This window comes from Lissotriton helveticus, chromosome 11, assembly GCF_964261635.1.
Source record: "Lissotriton helveticus chromosome 11, aLisHel1.1, whole genome shotgun sequence".
Taxonomy (NCBI): Eukaryota; Metazoa; Chordata; class Amphibia; order Caudata; family Salamandridae; genus Lissotriton; species Lissotriton helveticus.
The window spans coordinates 1,090,530,725-1,090,554,266 of record NC_136072.1 but is presented as its reverse complement, the minus strand read 5'-3'; the positions used below and the strand labels follow the sequence as shown (position 1 = coordinate 1,090,554,266).

The 23,542-nt window shown below is 50.1% G+C and overlaps 1 protein-coding gene across 1 annotated transcript in view; it reads right to left on the bottom strand.

The window, feature by feature from the left end:
- The window catches only part of LIMK2 (LIM domain kinase 2), a 313,781-nt gene that overhangs the window by 265,880 nt on the left and 24,359 nt on the right, over positions 1-23,542 (bottom strand). Inside the window, exon 2 of the mRNA XM_078667709.1 lies at positions 23,334-23,436. Within this exon, the coding sequence (XP_078523835.1) occupies positions 23,334-23,436 (103 nt within the window). The remainder of the gene's footprint in view (positions 1-23,333; positions 23,437-23,542) is intronic.

Genomic DNA, 23,542 nt, shown 5'->3' with positions numbered 1-23,542 from the left:
TTTCAAGGTACTATCTATCGCTACCTAAAAAAATTGTTTATATTATCTCAGATCCCCCTTATTAGATTTTTGTCATTTTGTTTACTGCATTTTTACTCTATTTTTCTAAATTGCCATGGGACTTTTATGGTTATGCATTTTGTCTTTTAGTGTTTTGGCGCTGCATACTTTATACGTTGCCCCAAGTCAATCCAGTTAGCTCTCTACCATAGCTACAAGGTGGTTGACCTTAGACTGATTTAGAGACTTTGAAGGTTCACCATGACAAGAGTTGAGATTATTCCTACAGACTGGCAGTCACCCACTTCAAACAATAATCCATATTCTCACAGGTTATCTAAGGCAAATCAGCCAAAGGGCACAGGCTTTGTTTAAATTGCCATATCTGAACAAACCACAAGAGTTTAGAGGCAGGCAAAACTAGCAATATGAAGCACATTATGGAGGGGCGTAGCTAAGCACGCAATGGCGACGGACGCTCTTGGGTAGAGCTCCGCTACCGGCTCCCCTTCCCTGAGCCAATTATCCGGCAATACTGACCGAGGCCGCCCGAAACCTTGAGCGGACCCCCCCGGAACCCGCCCCGGCGCATCTGGCGAACTTTTGTGCCCGAGCTCCGACGGGCCCGACCCCGACCTCTCCCACAGCCCTCTTGCGGGGCGAGGCGCTCCCGGGCCGGCGACACAATCAAGGGAGACCGAGGCTTGGGCCCAGGGACCAGGCCCGACAGCCCACCCTCTCCGAGCTGCCCGGACCTCACGAGCCGCCCGCTGCCTTGCCGGGTGGACCCGCCGGTGGTCCGGAAGACACCCAGAACTACTGCGGCCCGCCAGGGACGAGCCCAGACAGCGGGGAGACCAGGCGTCCCCCGTTCGCGCCGAAGACCCCAAGCGCGGCCTGCCCTGGACCGAGGTGAGGAGTGGCGGGGCAGTGGTCGACCCGGGGGGGACGCAGGGGAGGGCGGTTGCCCCAAACAGCGGACGGCCCCCCCCCCGGAGGGACCACACAGCAACCGGCGCCACCCGGGGAGCCCACCACGCTGAAGCGGATATCGAGGGGCCGGCAAGAGGCGGCAGCCCCCGCACTAGATGCTGAGGGCCTGGGACCCTGTCCGGGGGGCTGCGTCACCACCAAGAGCAGAGCGGCCGTCCCTCCACCCCTCACACTGTGGACACACGGAGGGGCGCACTTGCGGACCCCCCCCATGGAGGCGAAGGCTACCAGAGTGGCAGTGGGGCATAAGTGAAGTGAGGCCAGAGCCCAGACCAACCTGCCCAGATCGTACGGGCGTGCGTGTCACACACGCCCCCTCGGCCATTGCAGCATTCGGGTCGGTGTGGTGGGGCGACAAGGCGAAACACCCCCTGGTGGACCCCCTCCCCCCCTCCCCCCACGGGGGCAACAACGACGACCTAATCTGAGGGAATAGCTGACACCCGCAGAGTTCCCCACCCAGGAGTGCAGCGCATCCGGGGACGCCATCGCTGGAGCGGCACCGGGGACTACCCTGCCGGACAGGCGCCACCCGCACATGTCCGGGGGAGTGCGGACCCGCACCGGGACTGGTGGGGCCCTGCCGAAAGGGAAAACGGGCAGACCGATACACAAAATGGCCGCCGAGCAACTGGCTTCGAGGCTTGACAGCGTGCTGGCAGCGGTGGAACGAATGGAACAATCCCTCCAGCAAACAAGAACCTCCCTGGAGTCCAAAATAGATGGGGTCGCAGTGGACCTGACCCTCCTGCGCGATGACCACAGGAAATTGTCCGACCGAACCAAGACCCTGGAAGGCGCAGTGAAGGAGATCGAGCCCAAAGTCACTCAGGCAGACAGGCAACTGCAGGACCTCCTGAACAGAGTGGAGTTCCTGGAGGACAGGGCTGAGGACGCAGAAGGGAGGGCAAGGCGCAATAACATCCGCCTTGTGGGGGTTCCTGAAAAATGGGAGGGGGCCCGCCCGGCCCAACATGTGGAAGACTGGCTGCGGACACTATTGCCCGAGGGTTCGCTGTCGCCTCACTTTGTAGTGGAACGCGCACATCGGGTGCCAACGCGGCCCTACACCACCGGCGCCAACCCGAGGCCGCTACTCTTCAGGATACTGAACTACAGAGACAGAGACACGGTGCTGCGAGAGGCCCGGCGGTTGGGTGAGGTACGCATAGACAATGCGTCGATCATGTTCTTCCCCGATTACACCCTCCAGGTACAGCGCCAGAGGCACGACTTCATGGAAGTGAAGAGGAGGTTGCGCACCGCGGGCCTCAAGTACTCCCTCCTATTCCCTGCCAAGCTGAGAGTAGTGGCGGGGGACAACACTTACTTCTTTAGCACGCCTGTGGAGGCCAGTGAGTGGCTGGACGGGGCACGGACACGGCACCCAAACACTCTCGCGGGGGCGAGACGAGGACCAGGCTACGAGGACCGCGACGCCGCCGCAGACACAGGACCCAACAGTCCCAACGCGAGGAGGAGGGGGCGAGACACTCTCCCCCACTGGACCAGATGCTCCGAGAACAACGCGATGCATTACAGGCGGTTTCTCAAATGAGCAACTCACCCTCCCAAGAGACAGCCCAGGAGGACGGCCAACCGCCGGTACCAAGCGACGACGACGAGGCCATATATGGGATCCCGAACTCACAGATCTCGGTGGAACTACCTATAGTCACGCCGCAAACCTCTGACTTGGTCCACTGATTCTGGAGGTACCGTTTGTTTTGACCTTGCCGAAACGAAGGGGGGGCTGGCGGAGGTCGGCTGGACGATGATGCGCGACTGGCGCCCGCCGCCGCTGGGGCCGTCTCCCTCCCCCCCCCCTGCCAGCTGACCGAACAGTGGACACCTGGAACAGTGAGTAATGCCCTTGTGGCACTGATGGTAAGCAGGGCGGGATATACAGGGGTGGTCATTCAGCACACAACCGCACCTGGCTACACGAAGGATGGGTTACTCGGAGTGTTGGACCGTAGTGGGCGGCCACTAACACCCTGTATCGAGTGGCTCAGGGAAGAGACCTGCTTCCCCTAACTGACTATATATCCTTTTTTGCCGAACTTGTGCTTAGCACGCACTGCCCCTTAGATAAGTAAGACTGTTCCTCTCCCTTGAGAGCATGGACGGTGGCCCGTTCTGCCACTGCCCTTTTGGTATTTTAGTGGGGATAGCCCGCTGTTGGTTGTTGTTCTTCATTGTTTTTTTTCCCTGTCCTAATGTCTTCCTGAACTTTGCTGAGTGTGCTGCGAGGGGTGGGAACGGGAAAGCTGGGAGGGCCGCTGCTGGGTCGATTGGTGGTGCCGCTCCTGTTGGGAATGTCAGGGAGGGATGTATATTGCCAAAATGTCTACCATAAAAATATGTACATGGAACATTAGAGGTATGCACACTCCCGCGCGCAGGTATCAGATCTACTCCTACTTGAAAAGGCAGAACGTGCAGGTCGCGCTATTGCAGGAAACACACCTGAGTGGGGCGGAGGTGACAGCGCTGAGGCGAAGATGGAGGGGACAACTGTACGCCACCGAGTACTCCTCGTATGCCCGCGGAGCACTGCTGTGGGTGAAGCCGGGAACTCCCTTCGTAATGTCAGAAGTACACTTGGATACGGAGGGGAGGTATGTCCTAGTGAAGGGTCGCATAGACGGGCAACCAGTGGTCCTGGCGTCCATTTACGCTCCAAACACGGATCAGGGCACCTTCCTAGCGCGCATCTCGGAGAGATTGGCGCCCTGGCACGGCGTCCCATGGATACTGGGAGGCGACTATAACACGGTGCTAGACCCAGTGTTGGACCGCTCGGTCCCGCCGAGGCCGGAGGCAACGTCCCAGGGGGCCACGAGAGCACTCACACAGTGGGCGGCACAGTGGGACCTGAGGGTTGCATGGCGCGCGCACAATCCTGACGCTCAGGTGTACTCTTATTTCTCGGGAGCACATAAGTTACACGTACGCCTTGATAGGTACATGGTATCCACGGAACTGTTGCCGCACATTACTGACTCCCAATACCTGGGTCGGACGCACTCGGACGCACTCGGACCACAACCCCCATACACTACACTTGGCCTGGGAACGCCCGCGCCCACCTATCCCCACATGGCGACTGCAACCCGCATTACTGCTAGATGCCCCCTTTAGAGACTACCTGCAGGCCTGCGTAGCACAATACTTCACTGACAACTCAGATAAAGCATCCTCCCCAAGAGTAGAGTGGGACGCATTCAAGATGGTGGTAAGGGGACACTGCTTGAGCACCCAGGGGAGCATACGGTGGAAGTTGGAGGAGGACTTGCGCAGGGTGGAGGCGGACCTACTCGGTAGGGAACAGGAGGCGGTGGGGGGCGCGGGAGACCGGCTGCGGGCGGCCCGGGCGGAGCACGAAACACTACTGGAACGGCTGCGGCACGTCAACTTTGCGGCCCATTCGGCACGGGTACATCAACACGGTGACAAGCCCGGTAGGCTATTGGCCTGGTTAGTCAGGCAGGAGGAACGCACGGAGCCAGTATCCGTCATCCGCACGGCTGAGGGAGAGCTAGTGTACATCCAAAGCAGGATCCATCGAGCGTTTGTGGGGCACTATCAGGCCCTATACCAGTCGCACCTGAGAGTCTCCGCGGCCTACATAGCAGAATACCTGGCGGATATCCCGCTGCCCTCCCTTATCGGCTCGCAGCAGGACGCCCTGGGGGCGCCCTTCTCCCCGGAAGAAATGCGCGAGGCCATCTTCGCACTGTCCAACGGCAAATCGCCTGGCCCGGATGGACTACCCGCTGAATTCTTTAAGGCGTGTTCGGACGTGCTGGTTCCGGAGCTGCTCAAATTGTACCATACTGCGATGGAGGAATCAGCGCTCCCGGACTCGCTCAACGAGGCAAACCTCGTCTCGCTGTTGAAACCGGGCAGGGATGGCGCGCTCATGGGATCCTATAGGCCGTTGGCCATGCTGAATACCGATTATAAAATATTCACCTCCCTCCTGGCCCGCCGCTTGGCCCTGGAGGTACCAACCCTGGTACATGAGGATCAAAACGGCTTCATGCCGGCGCGGAGCACGTCTCGTAACCTACGCCGCCTCTTCCGGATTCAGGAAGCAGCCTTGACATATTGGCCTAGATCGGGGTGTCTGGTCCTGGACCTGGAGAAGGCCTTCGATTCAGTTGAATGGCCATACCTGGGAGCAGTCTTGGACAGATTCGAGGTGGGAGATGCCTTTGCTGACATGGTCGGACTACTCTACCAGAGGCCCAGTGTCCGAGTGAGGACGGGCGGGCTGTTGTCGGAGCAGATCAGAGTGCGCAGAGGCACCAGGCAAGGTTGCCCCCTGTCGCCCCTCCTTTTCTCATTGGCCATTGAACCACTGGCGGCTCTGCTGCAGGACAGGGGAGCGGAATGGGGGATCCCACTGGCTGACGGAACGCACACAGTCTCACTCTATGCAGACGACCTGCTGCTTTATGTGCGGGACCTCACCGCGGTACCGGCCGAGCTATCGGATATCTTCCGAACCTTCGCGGAGGTCTCGGGCCTCAGGGTCAACTGGGCCAAGTCCGGAGTATACTCGTTCAGCCGAGACCAGGAGGAATGTGATGTGCACCTTGGAGGGGCCCGGCTCGCTTGGTACCCGACCACGTTTAAATACCTGGGGCTGCACATCTACAGAGACCCACAAGACATACTGGAGGGCAACCTGGTGCGCGCCATTTCCTCCCTGCGAGCCCAGATGTCCTTCTGGAAAACTCTGCCGCTGAACGTGCCCAGCCGAATAGCTCTTTCCAAAATGATAGCGCTCCCCAGGTTACTCTATCACTTCGCGAATATCCCTACGTATGTCCCCGCACGGATATTCCGCGACCTGGAATCGATGCTTCGCGGCTTGATCTGGAACGCGGGACGACCACGAGTGGCGCTGGCTAAACTGTACTCCCCGACTGCAGAGGGAGGATTGGCTGTCCCCAACATGGAGCTGTACTACCTGGCTGCACAGCTCCAATGGGTGACGTACTGGCTCAGCGATACGCATCTAGCCGACACGGCCACTGCAGACCACCAATGGACCCACCCTCGGGTTTGCGCCCTGTTTCACCCATTAACCAAAGGACCCCGTCCTCTACCCTTGCATTTGGCCGTGGCCCGCAAATGCTTTCTCCGGAGCCTGAAACTGACACGAACTGTCAAACCATATGCTCCTGCCCTCCCCCTGCTGGGCACCCCCAGGAGGAGTGGGATGGTCACGCAGCGCAATCTAGACCGCTGGGTCACAGCCACAGTAGAGACCATGGGCGACCTGTATGCTGACGGGGCCCTTCTCCCATTTGCGGAACTATCGGAAACCACGGGACTGCCGGCCGGGCAATTCCTACTCCATGCGTCGGTACTGCGGGCATACACTGACTCCTGGGGAGACATCCGGGATGAGCCGCCGGTACACCACCTGCTCCAATATCTACATGTAATGGGCAGGGGCGCACACATCACGCATTGGTTAGCACAGGTGCTTCTCATCCACACGCAAAAACCCACAATACAGATTAGGGCTAAATGGGCGGCGCACCGAGGGAGGGAATGGACAGATAAGGAGTGGAACCTGGTCCTAGCCAGTCCCGTGAACGTCCCCCGCAATTCCCGCTTTCGTGTCATTCAACTGTACATATTGCACCAGGCATACCTAACGCCGGATAGAATAAACAGATACTTCGCGATTGACACTGCCGTTTGTCCCAGATGTGACCTGCTGGGTGCGGATATCCTACACATGCTTTGGCACTGCCCAACCCTGACCGCGTACTGGGGGGAGGTGACTTCACTCCTGAATCACAGCACAGGCCCGGGTCTGCCGGACACGTGGGAGGCGTGCGTTCTCGGACTCTATAAAAGAACCAAACTGAACAAACCACAGGCACGGTTCTGGGATCTGGGCCTCATCACGGCCAAGCGCCTGCTCACAAGGCATTGGAAACGACGAGAACCGCCTACCCCGAAACACTGGTTCACATCCTTTACTAACTGGGCCGGGGCTGAGGGCACGGCGCTTCACAGGGAAGAAATAGCGGGTCTGCGGCAGTTCCCGATCGCACAGCTCTGGGATGGCTTCCTGGGGTCCCTGCGGGGGGAGGGCGCTGTCAGGGGGCTCGCGTAGGATGGGCGACACCGGAGGTGAGCCACGGAGGCTCCAACTCTATTGCAGGGACCACCACCCGCGGCAGCGCCCCCCCCACCCCCCCGACACAGACATGGCTCACCCAGCGCGCAGGCCTCAGACACGGTTCGACGCCCACGCGGGCGCCCACTGGCGGTCATCGCCCAGCAATACGCCCACAGCACAGAGCTGCCGACAATGCCCCCGCAAGCGCACTCCACCCCCCCCACCCCCTTCCTCATATTTGTTCACATGTTTGTAGTATCGGACCCCTGCTCACCGGTGGTGGCCTTCCCAACCCCCCATGTTACGGTGGGTAGACACCGTCAACGGCGCCCCAGGTGGCGACTACAGGCGTAGACGCCGCTTGATACACCGACAGCGAGGCCACTACACCTGACTGCTACATGCTCCGTTAATCAGGCCGGCGACCGGCGAAATACCATGGCCCCAAAAGAGCTGTCCCACTTTAGGTCCGAGGACACTTGCACATGTACACCACTGACCCCCTGCCGTATTGTAACATCATCGGCACATACCACACTGTTCAGGGGTGTCTCCTATCTACACCGTGCGACTGGGACGGACTTGATGTGGGGAAGTCACGATAGGAAAGTTGGAACATGCCGATACGAACTGTTTCGTTTAGTTTGCTGTATTCATGGCTTAGTTCTAGAAAAACTGAAAAATAAGACGTCATTTATGGACCTATTCTTTTCTTGATTTCTGGCAATGTGACTATACTGTTTATGACCTACTGTACCGGGGACAAATGGGGCGCAATGATACGCCCTCATATGCAGAATTGCACCCTCACGATTTACAGTTCCATTGCAGCCGGCCCGCAGGGTTGTAGGCTTTGCTATGTGTGATGCACCCTTGAGCATTAATAAACGTCTTCAAAAACAAAAACAAAAAAAAAAAATGAAGCACATTATGGAATTGGGCATTTTCAAATGTATGTGGCATAAAGATGCTGAGGCAAACCTCTTTCATCTAAGTTCCCATGACATTCAAGTTATCTCACCCAAGCTTCCTGGGCGGGGCTGGAGTCTGGCTGTGTCCATAAGGAGATACACCTACTCACTTTGTGGTTATTTAGAGAATTGGCCTTATGGGCACAAGGCACTCAGGTAGGGACGTCCTCAGCAGGTGTTTTATGAATGCCAAACCTTAAACCTGGACACGCTGGCTACTCTAGAGTCATGCTGAGTGTTCGGGAATGGCTGCAGCAATGAAGGAGTCCGTGAAGCTCAAAGAAATATTTGCTTACATCTGCCCCACTTAGCACCATCTCAATATGCTGTAGTTGACTTCTTGAGGTAGAAGAATACATCTAGGGGAGTCAATGGGCACAGCAACTGTGAACTCAGAGACCTGTTCAAATCCAGATGTTCATCGGTCATATTAGACCTAGGTCTCGGAGTCAGTGCTATATGACTGCAGCAGACATTAGAGAGAGGTACAGCATGGCAGCAGTAATCATGGCAGCTGTAATCAATCTCTGTCAAAACTGGGCGACAGAGGCCTTCCCTTCTAGATCTTAAAGTTAGTACCTTGGATTTTATTCAAAATTTGTGCTAGTCTTGCTAGTGTCAGGTCTTCAATTAAAAACATTAGGTTCTTACCAGACAGGAAAAGCAAGCCAAATGTAGAAATGAGATGCAATCACATCAGTGTCAGTCAAAGATTCTTTATTCCGCCAATGAAGGCCATAAAAGCATGTGACTTAAAACATATGTACCAAAAGACACATATAATTACATAGAGCTTAAAAGAAATCATGAGTGCATAAGCACATCCAAATAACATGAATACAATCATCTAAGACAGTTTGTGCAAATGGGCAGATTGAGACTCAATGTTAAAAAGAAGGAATACAAAGCGCATATTCGGGGGTAAAGAATTGGGCCTATAAAGAGCAAGTGCATCAGTGCATTTACAGGATCAAGAGACATCAAATTCAGTCTGTAAAGTATACCACAGTAGAATAAACACTGATATTGCCCATAAGGCTCAAACCAAATTCAAGCCTTCTGGTCCTTGCAGAGCTTCTTCCTGAGATTTAGGGTTCTGAAAAAACCTTGAGACCCCAAAGTAAACCATGAAACTATGGGAGAGGAAAGCCTTTGTAAGTACAATAGTGCAGGCCTTACTTGGACAAATTGACCATTTCTTAGTAGCAGAAGGATACATTTTGTCGCAGGGTGCCATAGAATTTACAGAATAAGCATGCTATGGGTCTCGCAATTGTGAGTGTTTAAGCTATTGGCATTGTAAATGACAAAGCCTTTTATTTATGTGCTTTTAAAAGCAACACATATAAAAGGCACAGGCGTAACGAAACTTGATGGGGCCTCCCTGCAAGGTACGTGGACGGGCCCCCTTCAAGCTGAATCAGGCGCTCTCCGGCCAGAGTGCTGTGCTGAGGGGGCCCCCTAGAGATTGCCCCGCACCACTGGGGCTGCAGGGGTCTGTGTTACACCCCTGATCAAAAGCATTGTTATTTTTAATGCCAATAGCTCAAACTCTCGCAAATGCAAGATCACTTTAGTGGTGTCCGTGCCCCTTTCTTTAGATGCTGCTACCGTATTGAGGAAACAGTGAGCAGCGTCTAAAGAAAGGGGTGCGGCCAACATTAAAGTGAAAGCGCGTATGGGGGCGCATGCAACCAAAGTGGAAAAAAAAACTTTTAGAAAGCTTCTGTAATGGGGCCGCTAAAATGAAAGTGGCCCGCGCTGTAAATTAAATAAATAAATAAGTGCAGCCGCTAATGTGAAAGCAGCCCGCGTTGTAAAATGAATAATTAAATAAGCGCAGCCACTAAAGTGAAAGCGGACCGCACCGTAAATTAAATAAGCATGGCCGCTCTATTTAAAGCAGACCACGCTGTATTTTAAATAAATACATTACTAAAAGCATGCAGCATGCTGCGATGTCGTAGGTGGAATAGGGGAAGATCCTTAAAGAAAATAGTGCTCACCGACCTAGAAAGGAGAAAGTGTAACGACAATTAAAAAGTCCAGTCGTTATGGGACGTTACAAATACAGACAAGGCGGTACCAAGGAGGAACCATTAAGGCTATTTACAAATGGAAAAGCAACGATTTCGCAAGGACAGTAACAGGAGACAACTGAAAAGATGGGTGTGAAATGGGCGGAGCTTCTATGCCTACTCTCAAAACAGCATGCCTTGCAGACGCATGCACTGCCCAGGCTCGACCTAAAAATGTAAAGTGCAAAGTGCTCTGAAAAATTGTTACAAGGACATGGCTTTAGGGCACCTAGCTTTGGAAATCCTTTAGGTTAGGCTAATAGGCTAATAACCAGTGTATCAAATGTAATCTGAATCTGGTTAACAGGAAGCAATGGTGAACACTGTTAACAAGTGACAGATAAGACTGCTCCTGCGAGCTTAAGCTCAGTGTTATACATTTTCTCACCGAGGGCTTAGCAAGTTCCCTGCCCTCCCTTTCCCCCACAACTGCCTGGCCGTAAACAAGTGTTTGATGTTCCTCATGAAACTAGGACATAATGGTCTGGGGTTCGTAAACAAATCAGGACAGCTTAGCCTCCTCAGCTGCTCCATGACATGCCTTAACCAAGAGATACGCAAGGGCTCCTCCAGTGCAGTACAGTCCACTAAGATATGTTGATTTAAAGTGGAAGCTGGACTTGACCAGATTCTCAGCCAGCGCACGATCGGTACGGCTGCAATATGATCTGAAATATAACCCAAGCCAAGCTCCTCATGCATCATGAAGGAAGGGGTGCAGGAGTGGACAGCAAGGAGCCTGCGCAAAAATATGTTCTCCGCTACCTGTATGTCTCTTACATCCTTATACCCCCACACAACGCATCCATAAGTGGCCATGGGAATACATTTATCTCTATAAACCTTTATTAGGGCGGATACAGGGTTAGCCCCTAGTCTCTTTGTGAAGTCCATACTTGCCCCCACTGTACTTGAATGGATGTTCTTGTGAGGTGCTCTTTGCGCAACCCACGACCCTCTGTCGTCAGGACAGCAAACCCAGATAGGGGAAAGTTGAAAGTTTGGTAAGTTCTACCCCCTGCAGAAGAACTTACGACCAGTATGCCTCTGGATATCGATCGTCAAAGTGTGAGATTTGGAGAAATTGGTTGCAAGATCTAGAGAGTCCATAAAATCTTTAAAAGATTTTGAAGACCTTAGGCAGTCTTGTAAACAGCACTGTCCTCTGCGTAGAGTAATGCCGCAATAAGTTTTGAGCCTGCCCTGGAGATGTCTTTATTGGAGGCTGAAAATGCTTCCCCAATCACATCACTGGTCTTGGATTCATGAGTCGGGTGTTACCTACCGATCTTAAGTTCTTGGAAAATCAATTATTCAGTTCTATTATTTTCATACAACATATTTCAGCTCAGAAAGGGTTTGGAAAATGGTCAGGGGGAACAGTCCACTTTGTACTCACTATAAATGGGGTAAAGGAACCTTCTATCACCTTATCTAGTAATGCCCCGTCATTCAGGGATACTGGCAGAAGGTATACTATTCTCTGGTGGAGTGCATAAGTATCTTGCCCATCCCTGACCTCAAGATGGTGATTCTGGGAGGTTGGGTAAACACAAGGGAACAAAGAACACTGACGGAGGTCAGCTTCCTGGTTGCAAAGAGAGACATGGCGAGCTGTTGGCAAAGAGAGAGTCCCCCTAAAGTGAAAGACTGATATGGAGTTATGGACTCGTGCACAGCTGCGGAATGGATGGTATACAAATGGAGGCGCTGGAAGGCCAAATAGCAGAAAATATGGGGCCAATGGCTGTCCAATTAGTCAGATGGGTAATCCATTATATGATTCCATGTGGCTGCTACAAGACTGTAAAAGATGTAATGACATGTGGCTTGGAATCGAGACTTCATGTTACCTGCTGTATATCAGGTATATGTTTGTGTAATGAAGTTATAAAACCAATAAAAAGATATTAAATAAAAAAATTAATCTTGGACACGCATCTCTTCTCCAGGTGCCCATATAACCATATCTGCCACTTACCGGAGGCACTTAAAAATAATTTAACACACAGGGCTTATTGACTTGTGCAGATCAAGAGACGGTTTTATGGAAAAGACCACTATGATCTAAGAGTAAGGTTTGAGTTTGGAGAAACAAATCAATGATGCCATGTTATACATCTCAGAGATGTAGCAAGATATTCATGAGAATCGCTTTATAAGATATGAAATAATAAATTCAAAAAATCATTGTGGGTGCAATAGAACTTTCTTTTTTATTTGAACCTTCTAAGCGCCACATCAGACGATCAACCAAAGGCCTGTGGTGCACGTGTGGGACTATTCCCATGATTAAAAATAGCGGTTTCCCAATAATAAAAGACTCCCACATCAATCCCTTGGAAAATACCCAAAAGCACTTTGCTCAATCTTGGAATATCAAAACATTATATAATCGTTTAACTCATATGATACAGTAGTTATACATCCAGCAGCATATAAACAGTACAAGAATATCCGCCCATGCTGAAACCTAGACAAGAAGTATTGTGGAATACCTTTGAAGACAAAGGCCACCTTCAGAGTAGAAAGAAAGCTTAGTTGGGACCCTGAACACACAGACATCTAGCCCTTTTCCAGTGAGAGTGACTCTTAGCAGCTGTGGGAATTCAGCAGATAGAGACCCCTTTTGAGCCAAATAGACGAGTGAAGTGCTGGTAAGGAATCACATCAGACCAGGGATACAAGCCTAAAAATGCAATGCTCAAAGATACTTCTGCATAATTTTAGTAACACCTAGGTATATTTTGACAACACTTCCATGACTCACAATTGGGGGTGGGGTCGCACATTACTCACACACCAGCGGTATCGCCCCTAAGGACTGTGGTCAATGTAGTTACGTTTCCGCGATGCATCTTCTTTCGATTATCTGCTATCTTTGCCATCCCTGGACACGTGTTTCGGGGTATCACCCCTCGTCAGCAGGGATAGGCCGTGTTCTGGGGTTGCCGATGGCTGCCAAATATCTGCCAGGTTTAGTACCACTCAGGCGCGCAGGTGCGGGGTCCCAGGCGCCTGAGTGGTACTAAACCTGGCAGATATTTGACAGCCACCGGCAACCCCAGAACACGGCCTATCCCTGCTGAGGGGTGATACCCCGAAACACGTGTCCAGGGATGGCGAAGATAGCAGATAATCAAAAGAAGATGCATCGCGGAACACGTAACTACATTGACCACAGTCCTTAGGGGCGATACCGCTGGTGTGTGAGTAGTGTGCGACCCCACCCCCAATTGTAATGTTAAAGCTCCCTCGAGCAGTTGGCTGACGAGCCTGGGACCCCGCACCTGCGCGCCTGAGTGGTACTAAACCTGGCAGATATTTGGCAGCCACCGGCAACCCCAGAACACGGCCTATCCCTGCTGACATGGGGTGATACCCCGAAACACGTGTCCAGGGATGGCGAAGATAGCAGATAATCGAAAGAAGATGCATCGCGGAACCAGTAACTACATTGACCACAGTCCTTAGGGGCGATACCGCTGGTGTGCGAGTAGTGTGCGACCCCACCCCCAATTGTAATGTTAAAGCTCCCTCGAGCAGTTGGCTGACGAGCCTGGGACCCCGCACCTGAGTGGTACTAAACCTGGCAGATATTTGGCAGCCACCGGCAACCCCAGAACACGGCCTATCCCTGCTGACGAGGGGTGATACCCCGGAAACACGTGTCCAGGGATGGCGAAGATAGCAGATAATTGAAAGAAGATGCATCGCGGAACACGTAACTACATTGACCACAGTCCTTAGGGGCGATACTGCTGGTGTGTGAGTAGTGTGCGACCCCACCCCCAATTGTAACTTCCATGACTCAGTTTGCTGATAATATAATTTCTATTTTATCGCATGGCAAATTGCTTCCCTTCCTTACCAACCAGGTAGTGGCAATCAATCACATAGCTTCTAATCTGACCATAGTTTCCCTGCAAAAGCATTTTTTCTGTGAATTTTCAGCTGAGTAATAAAACTCATAATACACTGAGCCTACGTGTTGCGAAGTTTGTGATTCCCCCACTTATGTATTTGGTTAAGAGTGTACTAAAATATGCAACCAACAGGACCGAACTGGGAACCCAAAGCAGCCCTGGCAATTTTCTAAGACCAGCCCCTGGTAAAGTAATTACTGGCACCGTTACAAACCCGCCCTCACCATTGCAAAACCAGCACTCACCAATGCAAAACCGGCCCCCATCCTTCCAGCCTCCCGGGGAAACACCTGATGCCCCGCACGGCCAGTCCAGCCCTGCCAACCTGATACTATACAAGTATATTAAATCGACTGTGGTCTAGCGCCTTGAGACCCTCACGGGTGAGTAGTGTGCTATATAAACCCCTGATTGATTGATAGGCTTGTATCTTGGTTAGTCTTGGATGAATCTATATTGTAAAAAGATGTTAACCACAAAAAGGTATGACAATTTATATCCATGTGCTCTTCCTGTATGACCTCAACTGTAGAAAGCAATAGAAGAAACCACTTCTGGATACTCAAGTAAGAAACATCATACATCACACAACACAATGATTTTTAATGCAAAAAAGGCATTATAATAAATAATAGCAGGATTTTAAAAGGTTGAAACAAGAGCTAGTATCTATAAATAATTAATTACTTTAACTTCAGGATTAAATCCATAACTCCAAGCTAAGAGTTATGCAACAATTAAAAGAGCTGTGAAAGTCGTACCGAAATGGCTCAAGAGGATTTTGCATCCGCTATTCACCCTGCATAAGCTAGAGGCCCCTTGTACCAGACTCTACCGGTTTACTGCTGTCTGAAAGGAGGCAGGCTTCGGCCTAGACCTACATTACCACTGATCTTGTCAGAAGTTTTGAGCATGATTTTTAATGCCTCTTTCAGAAGGGACATTGCCATTAGCAGGCGATTTTATTGCCTTTGTTTTAAATAAAAAATAGTCACCTGGATTCTATAAAAGCCACAAAACTTTGGATCTATACCCCAATTACCTTTCATCCTTAAAATTAGAGACAGAGGTTCTCTGTTATCTGCAAAGTCATTGGGACTAACTTGTTACTATTAGACCGTCAAGCCTGGCTTCTGCTCTTTCAGGGATATTGATAGTGTTGTGGTGGATAAGACAGTGCTTTATCAATGAGGCAGGTCTGTTGTGTTGGTTATTTTTGTCCTATCCACAGGTTTTAATACAGTGGGCTACATGTGTCACCCTGATCATCTGGATAAGATGTTGAAATTACAAAAAGGATTAAATTGCTTCTTTCAGGCAGAACACAAAATGTGCTCGACAGGTTTTCTCCTGTTTTTCCAGTGACTTGTGGTTTCAGACAGGGGTCATCTATTCAAGAAGGCTAACATGACTCAGGGTTATGGTCTTCAGTGTCTGCTTTGTGCAGATTACATTAAGATCCTGCTTGATCGCCAGAGGCGTACCCTGGACTCTGTTCAGGGGTCAGTTTGTTTGAAGAAGGTCCACTGATGGGTGTGCAACAACTGCTTCACCTAAATGTCAACAAGATCAAAGGCCTGCTCCTTCACCGTGTAGGCCCCTCAACGCTACCTTTAGCTTAGCTTGATATAAAGGGCTTTGCACAAACTTCGGTTTGAATCTTTTAGGAATGTTATTTTTGACAGTAGCCTCTATTGAATCATAGGATATGCTAGTGGTGAAATCAGGTCACTACTATTTCTGTACACTCTCTCGTACCCGGATGACATTTTTGCAAAGCAAACTTTGGATATGCCCACTGCGATGACACTATATTTCCGGATGGCTATGTTTGGTTTGAAAGAGTCAGACCACTTCAAAGACCTTCTGCATCTGTCCTGGCTGCCAATCTCCAATCAGATTCCCTTCACGTTTCTGTGCATGATGTGAAACTAATCAAGGCTCCTGTGTCTACGTATCTAGCAGATCTTGTCACAAACCAGACTTCCAGACGAAGTCATAAATCCGACTTACATGTGATGCCACCACACCTGCAACAATCTCAAGCTGCTGGAGGCAAGGTACTCAAGTGAAGAATTGGAATGTAGGTACCTTAAAACCACTGGGCAACATCTGAAATCCCCTTAAGTTTAAGACATTTCTATTTCCACTCGCTTTCAAATTAGACTGACGTCCCGCTTTTATTTAAATGAAAATTGAGCTTGGTTGATAAGAATGATGGCTGTGAGAGAAGGTCGGATTTCTAATAGGCCATGGTGTTTTAAACTTTAGGTGTCGGCATATATAGATTGTAATATATATATATATATATATATATATATATATATATACTTATTTGTATAAAGAACGTAGTGAACTATTATTGTATGCTTTGTTGTCATTTGTATATACGCCTTGAAGTGTACCTCAGTCTCCCCAGTTGTGCTTTATGAATAATAAACTAGACCAAGAACTTCGCAAGCCCAGACTCTGAACTTCATCGGAGCCGCGTTGAGGGAAGGCAGGCGACTAGCCATTGCAGTAACCGTCATTATCTGAACAGAAAGGAAGGATTCCCCAATAATACGCACAGGCTCATGAGGTCTTATGTTTGAAAACTTTAAGTTTTCATCCACCTACATATATAACATTGTTAGGTACATTACACATTGTTGTAATTATTTTTTACACTTTTACATTTACATGTGAGTAAGGGGAGGGTAAGTGCTATCCTTGTCCTGAAGAAGGAGCCTCTGAGCTCCGAAACATGTTGACACTTTTCACAGTGGTTGTAATACCCTAATCTGTATTTTTATAACCACGCCTTGCACTTTTTTAACAATATGTATGTATGTATGTATGTATAGGCATTTATATAGCGCACTACTTACCCGTAGGGTCCCAAGGCGCTTCGACCGCTGCGAAACCCTTCCTGGCTTCCCTGAGAGATGGTCCCTTAATGGGTATCTCCAGGGTGAGACCAGGCATCCCCGGCGGTCTGGTGGGGCTGTTAGTGAAGATGAGGCAAGCTAATGCCCAGAGTTGCCGAGTGTGATCGCTGATCAGAGTGGGCACCGAGGCGAGAGAATTATCGAGTCCGCTGACCCTGGTCCAGAAACCTGCCGCGCCGGGAATCAAACCCTGGTCCCGGGCCGTCCTCTGCTCTCAGGTCTGCCGCCTCTAACCAGTGAGCCACAATACCAGCCGGGGATTTAATAAATTTGTTTCACCCACGCGCCAGGTATCTTTTTTTTAAACCACTGTTTCACCTCACCTCACTCACACTTTAGCAACACACCCCCTCACATAGTTCACTTTCGAGTGCTCCTGCGTACCCGCTAGTCGTAGCACGCCGCAACCCGTAGAGGGGTGCGAAGGCCCCGATGATGAAGCATGACACCAAGGGGCCTGTTGGTGTGTGAGGGGCATTTAAACAACACTGTGTGTTCCCCCTCTTGTTAGGGATCACCACCACTCTGAGTGGATTCCACTTTGTTTATTCATATAACTAGGGAGGCCGAATCCACTGACTCTCTCTCTCCCTCCTCTTGTTAAATTCTGGATTTCTAATAGGCCATGGTGTTTTAAACTTTAGGTGTCGGCATATATAGATTGTAATATATATATATATATATATATATATATATATACTTATTTGTATTAAGAACGTAGTGAACTATTATTGTATGCTTTGTTGTCATTTGTATATACGCCTTGAAGTGTACCTCAGTCTCCCCAGTTGTGCTTTATGAATAATAAACTAGACCAAGAACTTCGCAAGCCCAGACTCTGAAGCCTATATGATAAACAAGCATTGAAAATGCAATAGGTCTCGCAATAGAAAAGTTTACGATTTTGGTGTGGTAAATGTAAATATTTTTTAATTTTTGTTTATGTTTTACAAATTATAAAAGTATTAATTTTGTTATTTGAAATGCCAATAGCTATACATTTAGCAAATGTTACATCTATGGCATTAGTAAAGGTACATGTTTAGTTTTCCCCTGTCTTACATGTATTGATCTGACAAATCACAATCTTTTAAAAATGTTATAAATAATACGTTTGCAATGCAATAGGGCTCGCATTAGTAAAGTTAGGGGTATTAGTATTGTAAATGACAAATTTTTTATTTATGTTTTTGTTTTGAAAATAACGAAATTAATAACTTTGTCATTTACAATGCCAATAGTGTTAACTTTTGCAAACGTGACACCTATAGCATTTGTAATGCAATATGTGTTGTATTTACATGACTTAGATGTATTAATATTAAAAATAACAATGGGTTGTATTTTTTCCAATATTTAATACTTAAATAAAAGTTATTGTCATTTCTAATTGCAATAGCTTAAACTTTTGCAAATAACTTTTTGGAAGATTATGTTTAGTGTATTTTATTGTGATGAAAATACAAGAACAGAAGTGAAATATTAACATTTTTTTGTGACATTTGTAATAAAGTTTGAAACATTGAGAGAACATATTTGAATCAGTTGTTGTTGAATGGTTGCACAGATTGATGCTGTGGTGGCTCTGAATGATGTTGTGGCGGCGACGAGTGATGCTGTGGCGTTCAGTGATGCTGTGGTAGCGCATAGTGGGTGAGGGATGGAGTGTGGGCGAGGGATGCAGTGTGGGGCGGGGGAGGGAAGGAGTGTGGGGCGGGGGAGGGATGGAGTGTGGGGCGGGGGAGGGATGGAGTGTGGGGCGGGGGAGGGATGGGGTGTGGGGCGGGGGAGGGATGGAGTGTGGGGCGGGGGAGGGATGGAGTGTGGGGCGGGGGAGGGATGGAGTGTGGGGCGGGGAGGGATGGATGGAGTCGAGGGATGGATGGAGTCGGGGGATGGATGGATGGAGTGGGGGGATGGATGGATGGAGTGGGGGGATGGATGGATGGAGTGGGGGTATGGATGGATGGAGTGGGGGGATGGATGGATGGATGGATGGAGTGGGGGGATGGATGGATGGATGGAGTGAGATGGATGGATGGAGTGGGGGGATGGATGGATGGAGTGGGATGGATGGATGGATGGAGTGGGGTGGATGGATGGATGGGGTGGGATGGATGGATGGATGGATGGAGTGGGGGGATGGATGGATGGAGTGAGATGGATGGATGGAGTGGGGGGATGGATGGATGGAGTGGGGGGATGGATGGATGGATGGATTGGGGGGATGGATGGATGGATGGAGTGGGGTGGATAGATGGATGGATAGAGTGGGATGGATGGATGGGTGGAGTGGGATGGATGGATGGAGTGGGATGGATGGATGGATGGATGGATGGAGTGGGATGGATGATGGATGGTTGGAGTGGGGGGATGGATGGATGGATGGAGTGGGGGGATGGATGGATGGATGGAGTGGGGGGGTGGATGGATGGATGGAGTGGGGGGGGTGGATGGATGGATGGAGTGGGGGATGGATGGATGGAGTGGGATGGATAGATGGAGTGGGGGGATGGATGGATGGAGTGGGGGGATGGATGGATGGATGGATGGATAGAGTGGGGGGATGGATGGATAGAGTGGAGTGGGGGGATGGATGGATGGAGTGGGGGGATGGATGGATGGATGGATGGATAGAGTGGGGGGATGGATGGATAGAGTGGGGGGATGGATGGATGGAGTGGGGGGATGGATGGATGATGGATGGAGTGGGGGGTGGATGGATGGAGTGGGATGGATGGGTGGAGTGGGATGGATGGAGTGGGGGGTGGATGAAATGGGGGGGATGGATGGATGGAGTGGGGGGGATGGATGGATGGATGGATGGAGTGGGGGAGCCGAAGGCAAGAAAAAAACGAGTGCAATCAGGGGAGCAGAAGGCAAGAAAATGAGTGCCTTCAGAGGAGCAGAAGGCACGAAAAACGAGTACAATCAGAGGAGAAGAAGGCACAAAAAATAGAAGAAATGGAGAAGCATGGGGAGTGGGCAGGAAAGAGATGGGGGTGAGAGGATAAAGAGTTGGATAGAAGGACCAGGAGAAAAGGATGGAAGGTGGTGAAAGGAGGGTGGATGAGATAAGGGCGAGGATGTAGGTGGAAGAGACAGACTCAAAAGAGATGGGAGTGGAAAGAGACTATAGAGGAAAAGGAGGCTGGAGAGGAGAGGAGCAAGAAAGAGATCAGGGGGGAGGGGGCAGGGAGGCCAGAGGAGCTGTGAAGCATCCAGACTGTCCTGAAGAAAATAAGGTGCGAGGTCGAGGTGAGGCCAGAAAGAGATGAGAATGGCGGATGGAGAGGGGAGAGAGGAGGTGAACATATGGCGGTGGGAACGGAAACATGCTAGAAATGACGAGCAGGGAGAGAATAAAACAGATGTGGGGAAGAGAAGGGGTTTACGCAGGAAGAGGGGAAGTAGGACGCTGCAAGGCGAGGAAAGAACATCGTAAGATGAGAAAGAGGGGTGGGGAGAACAGAAGGAGATGAGGACGGATAAGCATAGGGAGAGAAAATAAAGAAAATGAGGCAAGAGTGGAGAAGATAACGAGATACAGAAGAGACGATGGCGGAGGGGACGAAAACAATGAGATAAGGATGAGAGGATGGGAAGGAGGCTGGAGAAGTGAAGGGCATGGAGGGCGGGAGAAGGGTGAGGGAGCGAGCATAGGAAGGAGGAGGGAAAAAGATTCTGAGGGAATAGTGGAGGGGAGAAGAGAAAGGAGAAGCAGAGGGAAGAGAGACAAGAATGAAATGTGGATGCGTAAGAAGGGTAGGAAAGAAAGAGTGACGGGTGAGGACTCTAGGGTGGAATATTGTAAGAAATGGGAGGCAAAGAGAAGTGATGTGAAGAAAATGGATGAGAGAACATTATAAAAGAGAGTGCTGCTCTAGAGGGTACACGAGGAGAGTGAGGACAGGGCATGCAAAGAATGCACCTGAAGATGCTTACAGATGGTGAGAGGGAGCAAAGGGAGGGCTGGGGAAATAATGATGTGGAAGAAGTGAGGCGTAGCCAGAGATTGGGGGCGGGGGGGGGGTAGAGGAGTAGGTGCAATGGAATGGTGAGGGGAAGTGGCATAGCGGAAGGAGTGAAGGAGCACGAGAGACTGCGCAGAGAGGTCAAGAGAGTGACGTGTGTGGTGGTGTGCATCAGGAGGCACTGGGACAAAGGCAGTCAGAGAACAAGTGAAAAGAGACAGGCCACGTGGAGTAAGAGACAGCAAAGTGGAGAGGGTGGTCACAGGATTAGAAGCAGCCCAGGTAGAAATGTGGGGAAAGAAGTGAGCCGCGGAAGGACTGCATGGTGCACGCGGGAAGGAGGGGAGGAACAAGGGAGGGGAAGGACACCTTCGGGTAATGTTTGCGCTATATAAAAGCGCATTAAATAAATAAGTAAATGAAGTCCGCTTTAGGAATTGTAAAATTCCTGGAGTCCAGTTTGTTTTGCTCTCTGCCGTCAAGTATTTTCAGTAGAGCAAGGAGTACGATTACAAACATGAACATTACGAACCTCCTGGAAAGTAAAGATACTTGCTTTGGCTGCAATAAATGTGCTGGTTTGTAGAGAGGATTCCTGTAAACAACAAGCTCTTGGCATTGCTGTGATTAGGGGGGGGCGGAGAAATGCGGCTCGGGAGCAAATGGGGGGAGGGGGCAGGGAGGCCAGAGGAGCTGTGAAGCATCCAGACTGTCCTGAAGAAAATAAGGTGCGAGGTGAGGCCAGAAAGAGATGAGAAGGGCGGATGGAGAGGGGGGAGAGGAGGTGAACATATGGCGGTGGGGACGGAAACATGCTAGAAATGACGAGCAGGGAGAGAATACAAGCCTTTCACCGTAACACGGCTGGCAGGGGAGGGGGCGGAGAGGGGAGAGGTGCGACACGGCAGTAGGAGGAGGAGGGGGGAGGAGAGTAGGGGAGGCACGGCCTAGCGGCAGGCAGGCAGGGGAGGAGAGGAGGAGGGGGGAGGAGAGTAGGGGAGGCACGGCCTAGCGGCCGTGCAATCAAGTAGTGAGGGGGCGGAGCTGGGGGAGGCTGTGAGAGAGAGTAGGCAAGGCAGGCGGCTGGGGGCATGTGCACGCGCTTTTAAGCTCAATGCACATGCGCATTGAGCTTAAAAGTCACGGGCACTGCAAGGAATCGCCACGATTCCTTGCAAGTTAGATAAAGTCTGGATGAGCCCCTATAGTCTCGCTTGCTCGATGCGCATGCGCATCGACAGGCGAGACCTAAAAAAGTACAAGTGAGCACTGCAGTCACTGTACATATAGTTTCTGAAGAGAGGCAGCTATGATGCAGGAAGGACATCTCAGCATTACATCTGAAATATTGGCAATGGCCAGGTTTAGGAAAAGTAAGTCACATGCCAGAATCTCCTGTATAAAACAGTAGGGCTATTCGAAGTCTGTCTAGGTTATGGCAAAAGCCATCAGTGTTATATATATATATATATATATATATATATATATATAAACGTAATCAAGTCAGAGGCAGTCCCAAACCTTCACTACCAAGCACCATTACACAACTAACTGCCTTAAAACTACTGAACTACAGGATGAAAATAAAGTATGAAATAAGCTTAGCAAATTCAATTACTTTTGTTTGAAATGTACACTTGTTTTCTGAAACCAAGCTTAGATACTCTCAAGTCTGGTAACTTTAATAAGTTACTCAACCTACAAGACTAAGCCATTTGTGGATTTTTCAAGACCGACATTGGTACGCATCCATACATAAGTTAAGAAAACAATATTATTCTATACCAGTTCAGAACATATGCTACACAGATTACATTCCAAAAACAGGAAACAGTGTGCAGGACCAAAAATGTTAGCATCTTACTACCACAGATGGAATAAACTCTTCAAGTCAAGCAAAAAGGCTTACGACCACTCACTCATCATTGCTTGCTGTATCTAAAAATAAGGGATGGACTCCTCGAGCAACAAGAAAAATGCACTCATCTTGTTGAGTACACCAGAGTGGTAGCAGTGGGAGTAGAACAGCTCAAGTATACAAGACCAGGTTCAGTCACAGCCCGCTCTTTCCGTCTGTCACATGATGAAACTGGAGGTAGCACATGTATAACTCAGCAGATAGCACCAATGACGCCAGCAGCGAGGAACCCTCTTTCTTACAGGCATCAAGAGTGGAAGTAGGACTTATGGGCCATCATTTAAAGGCAATAGTGACTGACAGGTCAGTGCTTATTAGCTCACTCATATAGACAGGATCTGCATGCCAATAAGTGATAAACTTGCATCCCGCAACGCAGCAAGTTCACTTACCGCAAGAAGCAAGGCCCATGCCAGGCCTCATTAAAGATTCTGATCGTAGGAACTCTCCCGGACGACGTGTCCTCACAGCCACGGCAACGCCAGATTTCGACACCTGCAAAGACATATAAGTGCAGGGACTAAATATATCAGATATTTGTAAACTGGGACGAAATTCTCTTCAGTGATAAGCGGGCTTTGTTAAAAGGAGAGCGTTTTAA